This window comes from Colius striatus, chromosome 2 (genome assembly GCF_028858725.1).
Source record: "Colius striatus isolate bColStr4 chromosome 2, bColStr4.1.hap1, whole genome shotgun sequence".
NCBI lineage: Eukaryota > Metazoa > Chordata > Aves > Coliiformes > Coliidae > Colius > Colius striatus.
In genome coordinates this window covers 111,514,283-111,538,517 of record NC_084760.1, presented here as the reverse complement: position 1 = coordinate 111,538,517, position 24,235 = coordinate 111,514,283, and the positions used below count along the sequence as shown (strand labels likewise).

At 42.0% G+C, this 24,235-nt stretch overlaps 1 protein-coding gene across 11 annotated transcripts in view; it reads right to left on the bottom strand.

The window, feature by feature from the left end:
• Positions 1-24,235, bottom strand: part of LOC133624800 (uncharacterized) — a 118,215-nt gene that overhangs the window by 31,710 nt on the left and 62,270 nt on the right. For 9 of the 11 annotated variants that reach the window (XR_009818117.1, XR_009818120.1, XR_009818116.1 and 6 more), the window contains 2 exons: positions 14,199-14,274; positions 14,089-14,113 (listed from right to left, as the gene is read on the bottom strand). Coding sequence is in view for 1 of the 11 variants with exons in the window: in XM_061989158.1 (XP_061845142.1) it covers positions 14,089-14,113; positions 14,199-14,274 (101 nt within the window). In the remaining 10 variants the exon portion in view is untranslated. The remainder of the gene's footprint in view (positions 1-14,088; positions 14,114-14,198; positions 14,275-24,235) is intronic. The other 2 variants (XR_009818123.1, XR_009818125.1) reach the window with 1 other exon arrangement.

Here is a 24,235-nt window from a genome sequence, read left to right as displayed (position 1 = left end):
CTTTTCCTACAAGTAAAACAACATTAACAGTCTGCTGCTGTGATTTAGATGGATATGTAGTTCTAACACATTGCCTCTTTCTGGGGCACCTGCAAAGAAGCTCTTAATTCCATGGCACCCTCCTGTGGAAACCATGTCCCACCACTTCTCAGCGAGTGCCATGCTTGTTTGATTGTGTGCACATGAAGTGCTATAGAAGAACGCAAATATTTTTATGGCCTGACTTTCTTAAAAGCCTAGGAGGCTGGCTGGCTAAGTAAAAAGGAATGTTGTGCACACACAGCAGAACAAATTGAATAAAAGACAGAATCCAGAGGTACTCTTTAACCCAGAGACAGAATGCTTTGCATTGTTAAACAGCAGTTGCTTAGTACACCACAAAGAGCATTTAAAGTCCAGATAACAAAACTAATAATTACCTCTCCAACGCAAAGTACCATCAGCATCAGCAGGACCTCACTCTCATGCACAGAGCACAGGCTGGCTCTACAGAGCTATTCACTTGTCTCATCTTGCTTTTGAGAAACCAGCCAAGTACCTAGTTCACTCACACTGGCCAGGCTCCTCTTAGAGGTGCACAGAGGAAGGAGAAGGGACAAACATGCACATGATGGAAGATGGAAAAGTCCATGTAGATACTAGAAAAAAAATGTTTTCAACGTGAGGGTGGTCAAACATTGGGATGAGGTGCAGAGAAGTTTTGGGATCCTTGTTCTGGAGATATTCAAACCAATTAGATATGTCTCTGAGCAACTTGATCCAGTTGGACCTGTGTTGAGCAGGGGTTGAAGCAGGGACATGCAGAGACTCCTACCAGCCTCTTTATCCTGTCATCCCTTGGTTAACACAAAAGGGCACTTTTGGAAAAGATGTTTCTCACTATTTCTTTTCTTGCCTGTATCCTGTACTAGCATATCCACATCGACTGACTGTCACAGATACTAAATCCATTGTACTGGCTCACCCAGCCTCCAGCCAAGTGACGCCTAAGAAATACGTGACTGGACCTAGGAATTGGCTTGAATGGAGGATCAAGTTACTGTAATGACCAGTTTCATCTTGTCAAATCTAGACATCTACAGAATAGACCAACAGTTGGCGCTCACAATGCAAAGACCAGAAGACAGTGACAGTTCCCTGTCACAGAAGCAACAAGAGTGAGCTAAAAGAAAGGAGGCTCCTCTGTGGCCACTGTTAGGGTCACTTTTGCCAGCATTGAGGCAAGGGAGTCATATCAACTTGGATGGACTGTTTCCGTTTGCTTTGCAGATCCTTTCCAGACAAGACCTGCCTCTTGCATGCACTCCAGCCTCTAACAGCTGAGTCCTGAAGGGGATGTGGGAGGAAATAGGGTGGGCTTAGCTCCAAGAAGTCAGCTTTCTGACTAACCTCCCAGACCCAGGCAGACACTTGAGAGCAAGTTTGATGTCAGAGCATAAAACAGCTTAGCAGTGCTGCCTAGAAATCACTCTTCACAGTCCAATGTGCCCAGCCTGGTCATGCAGGGTGCTCCTGCTGATCTCTATTCATCTGGGGGACATGTGGGCTTAAATACCCCTCAAATAACCAAAAAAGACACCCTTCAGAAAACAAAGTTGACAAAAAAATTCTGAGCTGAGATCCCAAGCTGTCACTACTGAGAATCTCCAACAACTGCAGATTACAGCTCTCAAACATCTCTCTCAGCACAGCTCTTAGTAAAGAGTGGTGGGAAGTGCAGCCCTCAGCTGTTAGCTACCAGAACAGCAGAAGAATCATTGCTTGCCAACAATATCCTTCAGCAGCAAGATCACAGGCAGTCAGCACCACCACCAGCTGACCCAAAAAAATAAAAAGAAAAATCAAAGGCAGCCCAGCCCTCCCTTATTCTGCTCTGCCTTTCAGCACGACATTCAAATGAGCTCTGAAAATCGTAACTTGCATTCATGTTGTACCTCCTCGTCTTCTCAGATGTTATTGCCCAAGCTAAGCGCAGCTTCTGACATGAGGATCACTCATTCAACTCTCATGGCTACGTCTGAGAGCACTGTACACTGGGATGCAGCTTCAGTGAGGTCAAGAAAGCTACATGAGGTGTCAAAAGTTTTGGAAGACAGCCTAGATGCAGCATGGAAGAGGTAAGAGAGGTAAGCCCTGCACAAAGCTTGGCAGCATTCTAATGCCTTTAATTCCTGCAGATGCATTTATTTAATTGTATCTTTTGGTATCATCAGTGCTTATGAAGTTCAAGTTTATCCTGAGGGAAAAAAGAAAGACTCATGTGGATGGATAAAAGCCCATCTGAAATATTAAAGTCATTTTTACAGCTAAACATTACAACTATTTCAAGTTGTTCCTTCAAATATAAATACTATAATTATGTTAAATATAAGGTTATTTCTCCCCATTTAACAAGTCTCTAGTCTTGTCTGCATGCTTGGGGAAAAAAAAAAACACAAACAAGCAGACAAAGTTTAGCTGGGCCAAGATGAAAGGACAAATATCTGGAGGCCCAGGACTGCTCAGATTGCAGGTTGTGAGGTCTCTGGTCGCAGAGGGACCACAGCCCCCTGCCACTGACAGAGCCAGCCCCAGGCTTAAAGTCCAAAACCGTACTGCTGGAGTGAGTCTTCAGGACATTTTCTCCTTGGCTCTGGAGATCGCACTGATTTGTTGCTCCCTGACAAACAGCCCATGTTATCCACCAGGTGCCCTGCTGCCCCTCCAGAAAGAAACTTCTGCTCCTCTCTGCCTGGACTTTTCCCTGCCCCAAGGCACCAGGGGAAGATGATCCTTTCCCCTTCACTACCAGCAGCAGCCTATTTGCTCAGGGAGTAGAAATTTGAATTTGTCTGGCTTCTCAGCGCTTTTAGGGCATTTTTACATGTGTTTGAATTAAGAAAGGCTTCTGAGAGGTGAATGCAGCTACAGCAGCCAGCCAGTGACCTGTGAAGGGGCCTGTGGTGATGTAGTTGCCCAACAGAGACTGTTTCCCTTGGGCTTTTTACATGTCCTCACTCCCCTTTTCCTGCTGTTTCTGGCTTCAGTTACAGCCCATATGTGAACAATGCACCCTGTGTGCCTGTTTCCCATTTAGTGCACGGGCTTGTAAAACATTTTTAATATGCGATTTACAAGGGTTCTGGCTTGGCCAGACACTGTTTCCCTCACAAACTAAGCAGGGGTGGACTGGCTGAAGGTGTTTATGGAGGGGGCAAGGTGGGAGCTGACAGGTATAGTTGAAGGCTCTCAGGTCACTGGCAGACCCATCACCCACCACTGAAGCCTATGAGAAGCGATAAGGAAACACCACCATTCTTCCCTCAGCTGGCATTAGCCCCAGAAAAGCATCTCTGCTTCCAGAAGTGACATCTCTTGGTAATATGCAAGGTTTAGATTTGGTCAAAACCAGAAGCAACCAAAAGCCCTTGTAGCATTTGAGACAAATCTGTTTGTGACCTTTTCTTTCCCCAAAAAACTGCCAAAAATATAGAAGGAATGGAGAAAACAATGGCATTTTGGTTAAACTGAACAATAAAAAAACCCCAACATCTAGAAATATACCTTAAAAGAGAATACTTGTGAAAAGCAACTTTTCATTTGGAAGCATTAGGCAGCCCAGTTTGTTGTCATTTGAGGTCTCTAAGTGATCGTTCAAAATGCTCAAGTAACTACATTAGACATGATATCCAAATCCCAGTTCCTTACTCAGCCTCCATAAAGTTTCAGTCCGAAAAAAGATAAACTTCCTGTCCTAAAAACCTGCTACCACATGCAATTAAAGCAGTAGGGGAACGAGGCAGCCTTGCACTATGCATCTGATCAGCAGATGCAGCGTTCAAGTCTTTCTCGTGGTGATACACATTATGAAACGGAGGACTGCTTTGACCTGATTACATATACATATACTACAAGATGATGTAATCTCTACTTCAAGTTCTGACAAAACCCACTTAATCACGTCTTTAAGGATTCTTTACAAAGTTGTTGCTACAGAGAAGTATTTCAGAGCTCTCTAGAAAGCCTAGCTGAGACAATTTCTTCACAGGTTGAAGCACACAAAATGCAGAAAATTGAAAGGCTCCCCAGCTCCTCCCCTCCCTCGGATCCATTTTAGTTATCAGAGGAGGAGATGTCTTAATAACAAACACAGTTGTTTTTCTTCCTTCAGAAACACCTTGTTGCTGCTAACAGCAGCTCAAGGATCCCAAGTTTGATCCCTGTTTTGAACTGCTTTATCCCACAATCTCATCGGCTGCTAGAGTAAGTCGGCAGTAAGTGATGCTTAAATGCCATTTAGGCAGCACCTGACAGCACAGGTCTCATGGAATGCACCTGCTGGGCTCTCCCCCAGGAGACACCCATGATCATGGCCATGAGATCACAGCTCCCACTTGCTTCCCTGTTGCCAGCCACGCTAGTATCAGAGGAGGACTTGCATTAACTTTGCAAGCCTAATGGAGAGAAGGGGTTGCTCTGCACAAGCGGCAACAAAGCTGAGGCCAAATCCTGCCCTGCTCCCAGGAGCAGGGGAAGCCCCCAGGCAGGAGATAAGCTGCTGAGTCCACTTGATTTCTGTGTGAAGTCTCAAATCACTTCTTAGGCTGTTTCTTTCATTAGTACAGTTTAGTGACTGTAATCAGGCATGAAGCCTACATGTCTCTGCACTACTTGGAAATGTTGCATTTCTCAGCTGCAACTACCTGCAGTGACTGTTAGAAGGCTCCTCAAGATGCTTAGGAAAGAAAAAAGTCATCCAGCCGTTACCCAAATCCTTTGAGCTCAGAGAGCAGAAAGGACTTGGGACAGAAGCTGTGGGACTGCAAGATTCTGAGCTTGAATTTGCATCAGACAGGACACTCTCAGCACTGCAAATGTGCTTTGGCACACCAAAGGTGTACAGAGAGATGCCAGAAGCAGCTTGAAGGTCTCACTTTCCTTTTTTGCTTAAATATTTTCCTTTAGTTCAGCTATTTCATCTGTCTCTCATGTCAATTTGCTGAAGCAGCTTTTTTTTACTTCCCAATACCAATTCCTGGAAACCACAAAAGGCAAGGCAGCCCACAGCTTTCAAAAGAATGACATTTCTCTTAGCATATTGATTACCAATACTGCCACTGCACTCCACATGTAAAACCTGGGTTTCTGAGAACACCAAGACTCTTAAATAAAACACTATGGCTCAACAGACTTATATTTTCTAGCTATATTTGAAAAAAAATGTCCATGCAAAAGTTCCTCCTTGTTCCCCCCCAACTTTTCTCCAGACCCAAAATGTCAACTTTAGAATTTAAATCCTCCATAAAACATGTTTGCATGTGTTTTGCTGCTCTCTTAAATGAGCTTTTCAACCACACACTGGCTGTAGCCTAAATATTCACTGATGGCTTCACAAAAGAATAGGGAAGAAACCTTTGTCTCATCTCAACATAAATATTTTTGCCAACCAGCCAACAGCTCAAGAGATGATGGCACATCAAATGATGTAAATAAGTACAGCTCATATCAATTAACTGTAGGAGTAGAGAGGGGAACGAGAGAACATGTGTGTATGTGCACAGGCAATGAATAATACAGTAAACAATTTCATTGCAGAAGCAAAATCTAGTAACCTAGCACCCAGAGGTGTCCAGATTGAGGTCACCTGTGCAAACATTATTTGCTCTCTCTGAACATTTAGCTTATGCTAGAGCCTCACTTTTCATAATCACGTGCCATTTTTTTTCCATTCCAGATAACTCAATGCTTAGCAGAGGGGGTACTAACTGAATAAAAAGTTCTTCAACATTTGATCCCCATCAGTGTGCTGGCTCATGCCTTACACACTGTGCATGGTTCCAGCATTTCTTGAACAGAGCCACTATTTTCCACACAGCCCTCAGTGAGATGCCTATTCTATAGATCCTGACTGCTTGCAAGCTTTAATGACTAACTATGCAACTCCTTGGTGAAATAAAGGAATAGTAGTACCTATTTAGATGTGGAAGTGGCCATAGAGATGGTCAGAAGTACCATTTTCTTTCAGTGCCTAATTTGAGATTTTTAGAGACTGACTGTTCAGAGGCAACTGCATCCAGCTGTGCTTCCTATCGCTTCCATCCTGCCTTTTCAGTGAGGGAAGGATAAGTGCTGCCTTTGCCTGGTGATGAGATGGCTATTTCCCCTTAGGAGCTGACACTATCTATGCCCAGGCATGGTAATATCAGCTTGGGCTGCATCCAGCTCTACCTCCCTGGCATCTTCCTGCCCCTCTTACCACAGCATACAGACAGGCTACGGGAGTGCAGACTGCACTTGCACTCCAGGCTCTGCCTTGGCTGCCAGTTCATTAATGGGTGAAATTCAAAATGCTAATCTCAATCCATAAAGCCACCAGTGCACTGGGGTCAATTAGCTCTGCAGCTGCCTTGCCCTGGATGTCCCACTGTGACACACTTAGAAAATGTCTGCCTGCGCTTGCCACAGATTTCCCAGGAACAGAAGAGCTCCTTTGCCTTCAGACTTGAGTTTAGCTGGACTGAATTGCCTTTAGAGAGCCCTGGAATAGCTGGCTCATCTCCAAATGCTACTGAAATCAAAAGTTCCTTCCCTATCCCCAATGAATCTTGAGTCATGCCCCAACATGGCTCTACACTTTCCTGTTGCTATAAAGTCAGATTTCTTACTAAGGCATTTTAGATAGGAGTTCAGTTAGGATGGAGCAGTCTGTGCTGTTCCGGAGCTGGCAGGAAACAACAGTCCCTAGACATTAACATGATGGACATGTCAACACAGAGAAACGTATGGTACCAATTAAGACAGTATCAACAATTATGCAGAACACAGTTGAGTGGATTAATTTGTTGCCTGGAGTAAAGGCTGCCAGTACGAAGCTGGCTGTCAAGAGACACACTTTCATCTTGTGTGCTGCCTTGTGCCAAATACTACGAAGCCCATGTGCACTAAGGACAATCACCGGATTTTCTTTTTCCACCAGCAATCTAGAGGTATGGAAGAAGCAACCCATTAGTGTCTCTACGTGCTGCCTCTTTCCCCTCTGAACACCAAAAAATATAAAGAAAAGAAAAGACAACAAAAACATTCACACACAAAACCCCCTACACTTGAAAAACAAATCCCCAGATGACCATTATTCCCAAAACGTTAAAATAAGAACTACAACGTAACTGGGAAAGAATGGTTCTCTCTTTTTTTTTCTCAAAAAGGTTTTCTTTTGCTAAGGAGCTGATGAGATAACTCATTTGTCAAACACACTTTTTCCCAGTTTTCTAAGCAGAGAGAAAAAAAAATGGTTAATTCATGTGTGTGACTTTTTTCCAGCTTGCTATTTTTACACTGACCTGAAGGATATTTACACACTCTCCAGTCTCTTGCTTCCCACTTGTCCTTTGCCAAGGAAGATGCAAGATTATCTCTAGTAAATTATGGCTAAGTTCTCCTGCCTTGCCAAGTACATACCAGAGGCTTGGTAAGATACCCAATTTCCAGAGGGGCTGTAAGAACAAGCAGCTCGTTTTCTGTAAAAATCTTATGTTTGCAAAATGCTACATAGGTCTATGGCTGTCAGAGTACTAAACAACCAAGAGAAAAACAAGACTTGTAAATGATCACTTGCTGCATTAATAAACAGCAGCATTTGAATTCCTGCTAAAGCTTTGTACCAGCTGTGCTTTGTCCCAAAATCCAATTAAAAAAAATCTGCTTCTGCTTGTTCCTACAATATGAAAAATATTGAACTGCCCTTCATAAATCCTGTTGTTGCTTACAAAGCATGTGGTCCCACATCAGGCTCTCATTTCTCCATATTTAGCCTTGTTAAACTACAGCATGCCTACCTGAGATATAAATTACCTCGAGGCTTGGAGTACTGCCATCTTGAGTAAGGCAACTATTCATAACACTGCACTCCTTAATTTACTGCAGGAAAAAGTCCCCTGCCCACTTACAACACAGCACACGCTGATCACAGTCAGTGATGGAGAAATCCAGTTTTAATCCAACATTCCCAGTAAACACATTGTTCTCTGAGCATCAAGCCATGAAATCTGGTTTTCTGGAGGTTTATATACTATGTTCCTTACTCTCTCAGCTATTACATTTGTAGAATATTTGCAGTTCAGCAATATTGCCACCACAAAACCTTCCATCTCCTTCCTTTTATCTTTATTGCTACTACTACTCCTCAGGTAAGGAAGCTGGAAGCTGCAGGGTCCCAGAAACTACCTTCTCAGACCAGACATGGAGCTGCCCTTCCTTAGCAACTACACTCCTATGTGCCTCTCTGACACTGATTTTTCAAGGAAAAAAATAGTTTATCTGAACTTTCCTTCTTGGTCAAATTAGATCAAAACTGCTCACCATTTACCAAAGCTTTTTAAGGTAAAGAATGGACAGAGAGTGTAAGAGATCAGACTAACATAATTCACATCTGCTATGTGTACGTGCAGTTCATATCTGCACTCTTACCTACTACGTGTAAGTGCAAAGGGGCATCCAGTGAACAGTTCAATAGGTGCTGAGTGTGAAGTCTGAGGGTGTTTCTGTCTAATTAGAAATTATTTGCTGATATTGCACAGATACCACAGGGAGCAGGAGACTGAGCTTTCAGAGGGCCAGTTGATGCTTTTCATCAGTGTCTCCACAACTGCACTAACAAATGGGAAGCAACCTTCAAAGCTATTTTTAATATCTCCACTGAACTCATGAATTTCTGGGCCCAAGTGCTTTGCCCCATTTTTCTACAGTAGGGATCACTTTTCTTCATTTCAAGAGGCCCAGCATTTTCTTCCCTCTGCTCAGGGACTTGCATAGACCCAACATTCTCCAAACATAAAGATAAAATGTTGACAGTTATCCTGGCAAGTTATCCTCTGCCTCCTGCCAGGCACACCATCTTCCTGGGACATACTAGCCTAGATCTGTGCTGGATAGGTGACTTCCCCTTTGCATGGAGAGGAGATAGCTCCCAAATCACACAGGCACAGGCTCCTCCTTGAATGGCTTTCCCCTGAAAATGGAACTCCTCTGAGCACATAGCAGCTCCTCATCTTGGATAGGTCTCACACAGATGCCTTCTGCCCTCCAGCCTGTAGCCTCCATTCCCAAGCTACACTGCCCCAAGGCTCCTTCTTATCTGCTATTTCCAGATGCCTCTGACACAGCTTAAGGGGCAGAGGGGACTAACAGTAACACAAAGGAGAACTGAGGAAGGTCAAAAATAGGACTGGGAAAAAATGTATCTATTCAGATGTGCCCAAATATTATTTTCTTCTTTGATTAAACTTCTGCACATAGACACCATTAACAATTTTGATTCTTTTTCTTCCTGTTGGCAACTGCAACAAAAACATTTCTTCCTACACATCTTTTCACTGATACCTTTATTCCTTTTCTACGATTTTATCTTTTATTATTTTTGAGCTTTCCTAACGTGCTATGTTTTCAGAAATGGCAAAATAATGAAACATCCACAAAACAGTTAAAAAAAGAGAGGACAAAAATAATTGCAAGGCTTTATATTAGTAGCTCAAGAAAAGGAGAAAAATAGCAAACTTAAAATACTGAAATATCTACATATCACTTCCACTCATAAAAAACCTCAAGTTTTTCTTTGAACTACTTCTGAATACATGGAGATGGGCATCTTCTGAAAGATAAGTCAGGTTTTGGTGAAGGCTCATTTTTTGTGCAGAAAGTATTTCACATGGAAGGAAAAAGTAAAAAGCCGGCTCATTATAATGAAAGCTTAGTCATCACCATCTCATGATGGGTGATTAACAGGAGCATGATGCCATATAGATTGCTTTCCTGCAAAGTTAGGGTAGGGAGGATCTTCAGGAGGCCTTGGGTGATGGGAGCAGATACAGGACAGTGTGTGGTATAAGAGTAACGACAGTTATTTTCCAGCACCGTTTCCCATGGGTCATGAGCTGGAAATGAGCTTCCCACCCTCCCATGAGGAAGAGGAGGGTAGAGAGCACATAAAGGGGGCCATGGAACCTATGCCATCAGGGCGAGTGGGAAGAAGACAGCAAAACAATCCCATTCCAGCCTGTTCTTAAAGAAATGACTCAGGCATTCAAATATACTAAAATATTTAGGTATTGTTTAGGTATTGAAGTAATGAAAACTAAATATTTTCTTCATGAGGACTGGAAAGTGTGGGTTCAAAAACAATAGCAATCCTCCTGCAAAGCTGCCACAAAGGCACCTCCTGAGGCATTTCACCTTAGTCTGCCCTGAGAATTTTTTGAAGATTGGAGAGATTACTGCATCAGCCCCTCCTGGTATCTTCTCTTTCTTCCTGTGTTCAAGAGGATGTGACAGAAAGTTTGCACAGAAATCTGGGAAGGTCTGCTGGTTCAAATGTATCTCCTCTACTAGCAATGAGCCTGAAGGGATTTCCTCTGGACACCAACACTGTCTTTTCTTCTCCGAAGACACAGAACTCGCAAAAGAAAACACAAAGCCACATTGCTTTTGCAGCTATACAGATCTACAGAGAAACCACCTCTCCAGAGATCAATCTTCCTGGCCAGCACAGAGCAGCAAGCCCAGGCTGGGCCCCCAGAGCAGTTCTCTCCCACGTCTTCCCCTAAGGGAGCACTCGCTTCCTCAGACTGTGCTTCCCAGGTCAAAATCTGTAAATACATGGCGCTCTCTAGTGTCTTTGCTCTGCTCCAGAGAAACACCGGTATCCCAAGACACCGACATCGTTCCAGACAGCATGGTACAAACACCTAGGCAGAGGGGTGCACAAAGCCTGCAAACTCATCATTAGGATGAGTTTGCCAGCATATCTGATTGAACCTTCTGGTGGAAGCCACTCTATCTCGCTGTGGCCCTCACCAGCAGCACAATGCCTCTCAGAGCAGTCAATTTAATCAAAAACAGGTTTTTAAGACACATTGCTGATGGACGGAACTATTCCAGGCAAGTTTCTGATCCAGGGATATGTCCTTGCAGAACCTGTGTGATCCTGTCAGCTCCCAACAGCCATCAGCAATACCCAAATCACGATTTCAGGGTGCAAGCTCAGAGGAGAAATCCTTATGGAGGAGCTGGCTCAGAGATAGGACCAGTGAGACCACTGAGAGTTTGGCAAGACACAGTACAAGTGGAACAAGGGCAGGCATAGGGCAGGCTGAGGGCTCCTTCGGACCCACAGGTACCATTAGCCATGCAAAACAGCTTCACTCCTGCCAAGCAGCATGGATGGGAGCAGCCTCAATAGAAACACTGGTCCTTCCCTTATATCTTGCCTCTTCCCATCATCGCTTAACTGGCACGGGCAGAGCACAATTCTAGCTGTTGAAGGTGAGCACAATCCAAAATGGCAACTGCTTTGATTGCTCTTAAATGGCTTTTTAGTCCCTTTATCATTGCATTTTATGGTGTCTCTCTTTCTCACATGCTTCTCTGAGGCTGACAATTCATGACAGAAACACAGCACATCCCATAGACACATAGCCTCAGGTCCAACTATGTCTGCCTAAATGACAAGATCAATGTGGCAATCTGCTGCAGAACATACGAGACACCCCTTTCTCCCCCCTTTAATATACATTTCATGTTAAATCAGCATCTAAAGGGAGGAGGCTCCTCTAATGCCTAGGAGAACATATTTTCTTCAAGCTTGCAATGGTGGCTGGTGACAAGGGGAAATACACTCACACCATGTAATTGATTTGATGTATGCCATGTTTCGGCAGGATAAACACCACCCCCTGGACTCCCTGCATTCCAGGAACTCCAGCTTAAGCTCCTTGTTAAAGCGTGTTGGGAGTCCATCAAAGACACTGAGTAGTTTTGACGTGAAGATAAATGCTCTTATCTCCAGCTTCCAACGTTGCTTCTCTGAATAAGCACCCTTGACAGTTTTTGCCGTTTAAACGGCTCTTCGGCTGGGGATGGGAATAGGGGGAAACCGCTTTAATACACTTTATTTCAGCAAACCTCTCTACTGGGAGAATAAGCCAGGCTTGTCACCAAAGCAGATAACTTCCACTGGGACACATCACCACAATTCACAGAGAATAAATTAAGGCCTCATGCAGGCTACACATTTAAGCACCTGAATAAACCTGCAGCTTAATCTTATCGGTTGCTGCATGGGCTTAGCATATCCCAGACAGACATGCACCTCCAGAACCTTGGAGACATTTGCAATACACCAGAAAAACTATGCATCCAAGTAGTACTGTACTTCTGAACTTTATTCTTTCATAGCCAGACAAGAGTTAATAGTATATAAAAAAGCTAAAAGCTGTTAAGTATCTTTCAGGAGATCAGTGCAAGCACCAGGGAGGAAACTTGGTCCTCCAAGTCTTCCACCTCCTGCTGTAGGAAGCTGTCTCTCAGTTCAGCCTCTCACCCTGGAATACAGGAGGGAAAGAAGAGTCTTGTTTTTTGTGTTCTGTGCTCCCCTTGCTGAAGGATGACTACATATCACAAACCTGACCTTTAAGGCACGGGGCTCAACTGGAGCCCAGGGAAAACCCCAGTGATTTGAATGGATCTAGGATTTCACTCTCTACTTCTCTATATGGGGATTAAGTAAATATTCTTCTCCTAGAAAAACAATATACACACCTGCCTGAGTTCAATGGGCTCTTTAAAGATACAGAAAAGTTGCAATAACTTCCAGTGGTACAGCAAGGGGTGAGTTTCAGGGCCAAAACAATATTTCAGGCACCATAAATCCAGTTCACATGATTTTAATACAATGGAACACATTTTGACAATAAAAATGAGAGATATTGAAAAAAATGAATTGCCAGAAGAAAGACAATATAAAATCCCTTAAGGGTATCAGGAGGGAGATGCCTAGAGAAACAGTAGGTTTCTAATAGCCTCAGCAAGCAGAGGAAGCAATCAAATAGAGAGATTGCAAAGCCAAACAATGTCTTTGCAATCAAGTATTCACACTGGAGAGTGATTGAGGTTAGAATAAGGCAGAAGAAATAGCTATTCTTGAGGTTGCTATCTATGCTGATATGCTACCCCATGTGCAGAAATAAAACAAATAGGACCAGCACTGAAAAAAACCTCAAGATATCCAATTGAAAGGAAGCAGCTGGACTGACAGCACACTTCTAAAAGCACTGGCCAACAAAGTAATTGAGCTCCTGACAAGAATATGAAATTAATCTTTACACAGCTGTCACTGCAGAGGGACACAAATTATAGCCACTCTTTAGAAGAGGGCCAAGATCACTATGGGATGAGCCCAACAACTAAATAAATAAATAAATAAATCACAGAACCACAGAATTTCAAAGGTTAGAAGGGAACTCAAAAGATGGTCTAATCCAACCCCCCTGCCAGAGCAAGACCACCTGGAGTAGGTCACACAGGAACTCATCCAGGTGGGTTTTGAACATCTCCAGAGAAGGAGACTCTGCAACCCATCTGGGCAGCCTGTTCCAGTGCTCTCTCACCTGAAAGGTGAATACTCAACTTAAAAGAACTGAGCAAAATCACATAGTTTGAAGTGAAAACCCTTCAGGCCAAATGCAGCAGTAGATTTTTTTAAGTCAGGTACTCTGAATTTCTAGTGCAGGTATCTAGTTTTGATACTGGTCAGAGCATTCTGTAAGAGTTCTTGAACTCTGGCAGTGAAATATTCAGCTGCACAAATCAACAAGCCCACAGCTACACACAGTTTGTAGAGCAGTAAGAGTGAAGTGTCAGAGGATTGTTTAAAAACAAACAATATTATTTAATAATTTCTGCTAAAAATGTCAGACGGGAGAGAAACTCTGTTTTATTGGACTGAGTTGAAAAGGCACCTAGACTATGTATCCACTTGTATTTCAAGATGAAGTTTTCAACTTGTCATAAATGCAATCTCATCCCCTCCTTACCCCACAAAATAACTTAATTTAATCCTGTGTGTGGAACACAAAGCTTCTTGTCCTGCACATTAACCACAAAATTACATTGTCACAACAAGAGTGAATACTCTTTGGATTCCTTGTTGCATTGACTATTAATGTCTGAAGCGATGCAGAACAGATAGAAGTAGTAACCATAGCTGGTGACCAAAAGCTTATTCAGATTCCAGTTGCATAAATTACTTCCTCTTACTGAGGAAGTTCATGGACATACCCAAAAAAAAAATCTGTGAGGCACACTGGAGATAAGTTGAAATCAACCAGTCAAAAATGTGGCTCCCATCAACTGAACGTCTCTTGCTCTCAGCAGGATGGCAGCTTTACCTTAGAATGAACAGTTGCGCTTCCTCTGGCTTGGTGTAGGACAGGTCTATATAATAAGGCACTTCCTGAAAGATACCTGGAAAAAAAGACAAGACAGAGATGTCTTACAGATGTTATATATATCAGGTTGTCTCAAAGTCAAGACTGATATATTAACTCCACATACTACATGAGAAACTGTGTTTCTATAAATTTAACAAGCTGCATACTTCTGTCTGGTCCTATTTACACAGATCATAGAAGTAGAGTCTTACTGGATCCTTGCTGCAATATACAAGCAAAGACAATAAAGTACTTCAGAATTAGAAGTTGCAGTTACACCCTCCCTCCATGCTGGTATGACCTGGCATCATTCCTTTACAACTCATTAAACTGTGCCAATCTGCATTGCTGACTCTGGAAAACATTGTATTTCTATGGCACTAACAATTCTGCTGTCCTCTGTTTTGAGAGATTTTCAAGGTCAAACTGTAAAATCAAAAGGGAAAACTGTGTGAATTTCCTACACAATCTTTGTACATGATTGTGTCTAGATGCTGAAAAAAACGATGCTTCCAAGGATCACATATAGAAGTGTTTGGGGATCCCAAACAATGGAGACACGTGCCTTAGTAGAGTTTGGTAATCTGCCAAATTTACTAGCTTTCTCTCAAAACTGTAGATGTTTCACCCTGTCTGTAGATACAGTGGAAACAACAAGCAGAACAGTTTTTCTGGATTCAAGCTTAGAAAAAACACGTTGAGCAATTTCTGCATTAAACTATTTGTCAACCTCTGTTTTCCTATCTGCTCTTACAAGTTCCATGATGAGAGAGAAATACCTGTTATCTTTCTCATGGAGTGAAATTCTAAGCAACTGCTTTGTCTTCTGTGTTTTAAACCCCAGATTGTTCAGACTTCATTTTTCAGGCCACCAATACATAACATTTACCAGAAAACTTCCATGAGGCTACAAAGAGTGAGAATAAACTCCAACCAAAAAGCAAAAATAAACTCACTGGTGTTGATTCTCAGCCTCTCACTAGGAGGTCAAGGAAGTCTCTCACCACTTCCACAGAGAAAGTAACCTTTGAAAGTGGCTTGGCAATGTTGGTATGGACATAATGCTATGGGGTGGGTTTCTGCAAATCCACACCTGGACAAACAAGCAGATTGAAGTCAGCAGCTTGAGTTACCCATGGACTTTTTTGCTGGTGTCTAGTCTAAATTGGTTCTATGTCTATGTCTCAGTGTGCTCTCTACTATCAGCATCCATAAGTAGTACAACTGGATTAGGACTGTGTTTTTTGGGTGCATCTACAACATGCCCTGGCATGGCATAAGGGGACGGTCAGGGGTTGACCTGACATGATGTGCCATGGTCCTGGGATTTTTTTTATCTACATAACATTTGCCAGCAATGTGGTCTGTATCAGTTGCAGGTCACAGACATGCCAAAGCCACGCACTAACTGCTGAAGGATCTTGTGCTCCTAACACAAGCTTGTGCTCTTAACATAAGCTTGTTACCATCAGGTGAACTCCTCCATGACTTCAACCTTGGTCCACCAGAAACAAAGGCACTCTGAGTATGCTGGTGGTGTGCATAAAGGATTACTGCAAAAGCATAAAGACTGATAGCAGGTAAGGAATGCCTCCTGTACACCTGAAGGTAGAGGCATAACATACTTGTGCTGTCTCAGGTATCTTCTGTAAGTATTGAGCTGCATCTGCATAGCATCTTAGTCTCTTTATTCCACCACTACAAAGTGGAACTATGTTCATGATCAATAAGTAGTCTAAATTCAGCAATGATTTTAGAGGCCTCAGTGCTTTAGTGAAACCCCATTTCAAAAGGTGCAGGCACTCAAACCCAGCTCTTTTTAATGCATCTCTACTTGTGATTCCCAAAGCAGCTAGACAGGGACAATATTTGCCTGTGCAATAGAGTATTACAGTTTCCAGAAAGCAGTATGTGAAATTAATCAGCTCAAAAGCCTAAATATCAGCCAACACTTACGAACTAAATAGCACTTCAATTTGATGAAAGTTCTGACTGAAAAATCGGGTGTAGTTAGCAGATTTTAAAATGACAATTTATCTGAAGCAACCTGGACTAGAAAAGAGCTTACATGTAGACAAAGAGGAGCAGGTGGCAAGGGGCAAAAAACAAGTAAACATATCTACTGGATGAAAAACTCTACTTCTGACTGAAGTCTATATGTTGACATTCTGCTTATGTCAAAGCCAGACAAGTTAAGGCTCAAAAGGAGCAGGATGACGCCTTTGCTCCCAGACTCTTGTGGTCATTATCCTTTCTGCAGCATTCCTATGTAAAAGTATTTCTCAGCCTAGACTCAGCAAAGCTCTTAAGCATATGTTAAATCAAGACTAGACAAGAACAAGCTTTCATTGCATCAGGAGTTACAAAGCTCACTGCAGACATGCCTAGTGAAGTCATACAGCTTGTTTCATCTGAAAGGTTAAAGCTCTTCTTTACCTGAACAAATATAAACCACATCTTTAATCCACTTCAACAGTGCCTAGTGCTGTAAAAACATGATCGTGCACAGGACTGAAAACATGGCTACAACAGTCATCTGTTCTTAGCAAAAATAAGCCAGTCCCAAGGAATTATATCCTTTCACCCGCTGCATTGGAAACTCTAACTGGTGAGCCTTCTCTCCTGTATAATGTTACATTCTGAAGTTTAGTTTAACTTGGCACTTCTCTCTCTTTCAAAAGGCATACAACAAAAAGATGTTCTAAAACATTTTTCTAGCAGAAGTTCACTCTTGCAGTGTACAGGAACATCGAGAACAGAATGGAAACTGGAGAATGATAAGTTAGTCAGTGGATCAATTCTCCTCTTAACCACAATGACATTTGGGGACATAATGGCTGGAAGAAAGCTCCATCAGTCCAGGTTCTGAGACTGCAGTTCTCCCTCCTGGCAGTGCAGAATACACCCTTGGCATGAGACAGCTTTAAGGCAGCTTTGTGTACCTCTAATCTACAGCTGCCAGATCCTAGACCCAGTCGCTCATGCGAGCTGGGGCAATCTGTAAGCTCTTCTCTGCCATGTCTGCTGCCAACAGACATTCCCACAAGTGAGGGTCAGCAGGATTCAGGAATAATTTCAACACATCACCTTCTGCCAGGATAGAATGCAAAGAAAGGACTGTCTAGCAATTTTTTTCAGTCACTCTTAAACTTGAATTCTTTGAGGCAAGGCTGAATGTCAAATTGAAGGCACTGACAGCTTTAAGGCACACTGGCCAACTCAAGCAGCTAACCCAGACCTGATGTTAAAGGCCTTCCACATCTGATAAAGATTATTAGAGAAGTCTCAGTTATGAGGACTGCTTGAATTCACCTCCAGGGTTCTTTGGTCTTACAGCTTTGTAGAAAAACATCTTCTTTAAAATATAACATACTCAGAAATTCACTTTCAGCACAGGAGCAAATACTGACTTACACTCCCTCTGTCTCAATTAGCTGCTTCTTTTTTTATAAAGAGATTCACCTGCAGTGACTATAAAGCAGGAATAAGTCTCTTAGGGAATGTTATGTTACATATGCACATGATATATGTTCATGTGTTTTAGGAAAGTGATACCAAATTTGGAGACCGGGGGATAATAAAGTGAGCAGAAATAACTCCTCATCTAATTCTTCAAAGGACTACTCAGAGAAAAATGTGGATAGACTCCAGCCTTAGAGAAATTTCCTTCCATTCTGCATTTGGCTTCAATTTCTTTCTGATTTCTTTACTCAGGCATATTTTCCTTCAGGGATAATACATTCCTGTTAGAACGCTGCCCATGATTTCATAATATGTGTTTATGAACTTAATCATACTCACGTCTCCGAAGTCATCTGTTAATCTGGGCTGGTAAACTCCTCATTATCCTTGCAGGACACCAAAACCAATCCTGAGTCCTAGTACAGCAAGTCACCACATTTCATGTTCAAGGGAAGGACATGTTCTTTAGACATGCTCAATGAGATGTGTCTGGTACTACAGTGGGCAATTTGCAATGTACACCAAAAACTCTTCCAGCATATCCATCTCCTAATTTTTTTTCCCCACTTCTGCCTGACACATTTTCTCTCAAGGAAATCAGAGAAGACCAGCTATGATAAGTGTCTGGCGTAAATGGACTCAGATCTGTTCAGTTACATTTGTTTTACTTACAGAAGAGCAGATGACAGAACATATAAAACAGAAATGGACAGGATGCTGCAGAAAGAAGCAGTTTGGTAGCTGCATGTGCATAGTGGGTAGGATGAGAAGGACTCATCACAAAAAGCGTAACTTAGGCAACATTTCATAAGTATGCAGACAGTTGAGCATCAGCACAGGTTTGCTCTGGCAGGCTGAGTAGTGTCTGTCATTGGAGAGGTGTGTTTTGGACATGGTTGTCCTGGCTTTGGGACAGGAGGATGAAGCTCTCTCCAGGGACTCACTGATTTACACAGAGGATTTTAGGGAAGACAAGACCTAGGGAATATTCATGATATTTTAAAAGCAAAAGCAACTAGCTGAATAGAAATCAACTAGTCAAATAGAAATTTACTTTGTTGATTTCCACCTTCCATTTTAATTACTTCTTATTGATCATGAAGGCAAAGTACACAGTAAGTGACACTTAACACAAAGCCTACAGCACCTCACCACGGGACTTCCCTCTCAACAAAATCGTTGCAACTCAGTGACATGAGAGGCAAAAAAACGTAGCTCAAGCTATTCTAAGTTCAAATTAAAGAAAGAAATCACAGTGCAGTGGCACTTCACAGCAGACTCTAGCTTTTCTCATGGGTACCTCTGGCTGTCCTTTAAACCCATATAAACGCGGTCTGTACTTGCCTTTTGATGTGGATGCTGCAGTTCAAAAACAACACCTGCAAAGTGATGTTGCTGCACTTCCAATCAGAGTTGCTGCACCAGCATTGTATATTTTAAAATATTGCTGTAATAAATCCTGCAGCTAAAAATTCAGTATTTCATAAAGGCAGGCAAGACCTTGTAGACAGAGTCTGAGAGAAAAAATTGCTCTTAATTGAGTTCCGTAATAAAGCGCTTCAGCGAAGAACAGGGCAAGCATCATTGGATTTGATCCTTCAAATCCTGTCTCATCCACCATGAATGGGAACAATGGAGCATGTAGGAAAGGAATCCCTTGATTTTAAGCAATATGCTTATAGCAAAAAAAAAAATCTCTTTAGACTTTCTCCAGTCTTAACCATCACTTTATGGCTTCTGGTTAGAGGAGAAAGCCTCATCTTCAAATGGCAAACAGAAATTTTACATTTCAAAGACGGCAGACTGAAGAGTTCAACATGATCGCTGATACTACGACAACAGCTATTAAGTATCACAGCTGAGACTGAGGTACAATGGGACAAAAAGCCATGTACTCACAAATAAGAAACTGCTGCCTTAAATAACTCAAAATGTAATAAAGAAAGAATTAAGTGCCCGTTGGAACTTTGGGAGGTCAGTACACCCCTTCTTCTTACTATTTGATGAGAACTTGAGCCAACATTGTTTTGTTTGGAAACACAGCAAAGAGCCCAAAGCTAACAGATTATGGAAGAAAAATAAACATAGAGTCAAAACTACATCCCAGAGAGATATGTGGGTTGCAGTGGTGTTGCACTGATATCCCCAAAAGCATAACCCATGATGTTTGAAGCTAAAGGTCCTGAAGCAAAATTCTGCTACTATGTCTTAATCTTTGACTGGACATTCCACAAATCTCCCTGCCTTTCTCACAGTCACAAAGGGGAAGTGTCAGCCTGGACATGAAGAACAAAGGAAACCCACTGATGTTGACCTGACAACACAACACAACCCTTTACATTCAGCAAAGCTTCAAATCAGAAAGAGAACATGCTCTTGCTTTGAAATTCAGATTTAGGCACCCAAATATGTATCAAAGAATGTGAATATCTGCACTCAATTTCGGGCACTGCTGCTCCTCCCACTTAAGTTCTTGCATACTTACACTTCTGAAGTTAAGTATTTATGTAACTGTCCAAATGGGAATTCAGAAACTCAAAATCAAAAAACTCACCTTGCAATTAGTTTGTTAACTACACAAGAGTCCTTTCTGCCTTGTGGCTTTTTAAATGATCAAATTACCAATGTAATCCATCACTCACTCAGGGCTTGGGCTTGAACTAATTGCAAAGGATGTGCAAAACAGCTACTAGAGGGAAATGTCAGCAGCATGTAATAGCAAAATAACTCCTGCCTTTGCATGGGTTTATGATCATGCTGACACATGCCACTTGGGAGGCAAACTTTTAAATGTTGTGCCATCTTTGGATTCTGCAATAAAAAGCACCGTCTCTCTCAGGGCGCACATCCAGGAAGCATTTTGCAAGAGTTACGCTGAGTACTGAGGTAAAGCAGTTGATGTGATGCTCAGGGAACACAAACAGCCCTACCATCTGTGGGAGACACACACACAACAAACTCTAGGAATGGTTAGATCTTTGTCAAGTGTTCAACTTTCAAACAGCTGGGCACTTTGATTTAGAAAAACAACTACAGTCTACCAGCAATCAGTATAGGACAGACACATGCAGCAAGCACATAACTCCTTCCCATAAATAGCCTTCTGGGGCAACCCACCATAGAGGTGAAGCATTTCTAACTAGTTTGGATTGCACAACTAATATTTAGACAGCTAAAGTTACCACAGGAAAGATCACCTTGCCTACCTACACAAGCAAAGATAAGACTAAGACTGAAGCCACTAGAACCTCTGCCATAAAGATGCTCCCACATACATTACCTGCAAGTTGGGGAGGTCTGCAAAGTGACCCTAAAGCCAAAGCAGGATTCTCAGTGCACATTTCTGCACGGAGAACAGTGCAGCTATTCCAACCACATGAAGGCAACACGCTTTGCTGAGAACTATTAAGAGCCCCCACCAGGTCCCCGAGTATGTCCCGAGGGAACAAGTCTCAAGCCTGAGTAAGTCTCAAGTCATGCTCACACTTGTAGGTATGACTGGGGCAGAATTTATCCCCAACAAGTTCTGGAAGTAAAGGAAGAACATAATTTTGCTGACAAAGCTTGTCACGAGACAAACAAAAAAAGGTACTCAGCCTGTTTGCAGTGTTACAACAGCGCTCACTTGATATTTCAAATCCACCTTTTGAAAGTAAGGGGCCTCTGCACTGGCCAGGTCACAGAGTTCTTTTAAGGCCATGTCAAAGATCTTCACAGCAGTAAGAATCCAGCTCAAATTCTATCCATTCATAGTAACCTCCTTGTGCATCACAAAAATCTCGAGTACTTTTGCCACACAAATGGTAAAAGTTATTTACAGCTAGTGAGTGGTTCTAACTAAATGCCAAATACAGCAAGAAGAAAAATCAATCCACATAAGCAAGTAACAGTCCCCTCCCTTCTTCTTCCCCTCCTCTTTATGCTTAAGACTAAAATAGCTAAGGTACATTTAATGCATGGAATGACTGCAGCGATACGTAATACCTGACATAGGAGCCTGGGATAGGGCTGATCGGTAACAATAAATGTTTACCAGACAAATATCTTGTAGGTGTTAAGTGAGCACCAGGGACTAGTGTACAAGTGACAGAGAGAAAAGATTGTCCTGGGGTATTGCAAGCCAGGAGCACAGCTGTGAAATTGCTCTGGCAGACACTGTCGCAGCTAATAACGTAATCCTTTCAAACACACACATTACAGTCTTCGTGGCATTTGCAATTTGTTACAACTCCCAATCTGTCACTTCATTTTGAGGACATGAGGAGAAAGCAAGCCTGTGCTCTGCTTGCCTGCACATACCTCAGCTCACCAGCACATTTTACATGTTTTACAGCTAACACACCAGACAGGTATTAAGGAGCAACCAAGGAGGAGAGTGATTGCTGTGGCATGCACACTTATGGCTGCACAAGGGACAGCAACACAGGCATGCCAGAGAAAAAAAATGCATGTGAGAGATTCCACACCAGCACATTCAGAAACACAGCAATTGTGATTCAGGTGCAAAGATAAACCACTGGCACTATTTAAATGAACTCTGGATTTCAGAAATGCCAACTGTAAAAAAAACCTGCTGATGTTTAATTTTGTTAGATATACTGCATCTGGTGTTTATGGCTTAGTGCTGTTGCCAGACAGCCCCAGGAGCTTTGGTCCGGGAGCCAAGCCAGTGTCTACCAACTTAGTTGGACTACTGTGGATACACAACAATCCAATATTCCTCAGATTTAAAGCTCTCAGGCAGATTTTCAGAGACTTTTGTTTTATTTATAGCTACCATGTGTGGAGAGAAATAAAACAGTCATTTAATATGCTGTGCAATTATGGGTCGATTTCTTCCAGTTTCATATTTCAGTAGCTTATTTTGAAGCACAGAGAAATCGAAAGCTGGTTATTTCTACTTTAGTGGTATAAAATCATAGAATGTTAGGATTTGGAAGGGACCTTTAGAGATGATCTAGTCCAATCCCCTGCACAAAGAAATTCAGTAACAAAATGCCTTTCCATTAAAAAAAAGAAGAAAAGAAAAAGGCCAAATATAGTTTCATCACAAAAGCTGGACACTCACACTATTTATACAGGTGGTCATCCTAACTGTTACAGTCACAGTTAAATGGTTTTCTTTTTCCACTCCTTATGGCAGAGATTTATCTCTTTCTGCAATGAAGATGCCCTGGTGTTCTGATCCTTAAATTTTAAGATTCTCTTCTGCTTAACGCTGGAGAAGGTGCTCTCCAACCTTCCCCACAGAAAAATCAAAATAATTCTGTTCATTAAATTGACCAAAAAAAAAAAGTATAAGTCTAAAGAAAATTAAACAGAATTAGTAAAAACAAAGATTACAAATTCCATCTTCGGGGAATATTTTAAGCATCTGTGTAGACAGAAATATTAACCAAAAGTGTGCACAATTTTATTTCGTGGGGACATGCAGGATGCTTGGCCATCTGCTGGAAGGGAAGGCTGCCAAATATCACAGATTCACACCTTGAGTCTGGAAATTGAGTTCACATGGCAAATCCATGCATTTCTTGCCATGTCTGCATTCCACCAGCCTTTTCTGTATCTACTCCTCAGTTTTATACTTCACTGACCGCTAAGCTGGATTGATTCACAGTTTTTGAACAAGCAGAGACCAATTTTGCCAAGGCCCACTGACTGCCACAGAGCTGCTGGCAGGATACCTGATTGTATGCTTGACAGGTTTACAGAATTGGGGAACTTAAGAACAATCAAAGTATTTGGAAGATCAGGGCCCTCACTCAAAGCCACTGGCATCAGGAAAAGGCATAACATTGGGTAGTTCAGGGAAAATTATTCCATTCTGAAAAAGTCATCAAAAGGAAAATCCTTAAAGGCTGAACTTTCACAGGCCACCAGTTTATCCTATTAAAAAAATACCCGAGACTTACATGAATATCTGAATATCAAAACTTTACCACACTTTTAATTCATATAAACCTGTTCCTTGTGTTTTATTAGCTGAGAGTATGGCACTAGTGCTTCCCCAAGTTAGTAGTTAATCAGATCAGGACCAAGGCAACAACAGTAAAATAAGGTTTCAGACAATCTCAATGGAAACTTTGCACAGATTCATCATCTTACCATTGTCTACAGCAGATAATTTTACAGTGAGATCTGCTGAACACTATGAAAGTCATCATTATAGTTGTTGAGCCTGCACCTACTAGCAACTGTAAAGATAACAAATATAGGCTTCTGAACTTTGAAAAGTGCAGTCTATCATGTCTCTCAGAATAGGATATCAAAATATAAGGGAAAAGAAGTATTCTTCAGCATACAGTTTATCCTTTTCTTATGTCCAGAATGTGCTGAATTGCCTGCCTTTTTCTGTGAGTTTCAATACAAATTGCAAATGGCATTTCACTCCTTTTTTTTTTTTTGTTCTGTCTTATCTGTAAAAGAGGGATAACCCTCATCTCTATTGAAAACTTCATTTTCTAGGAGCACTTACATAGCAAAGCCCATTGCCCTCCCTTTCTCTAAGGGGACACACACAGCATCCCTTGAAA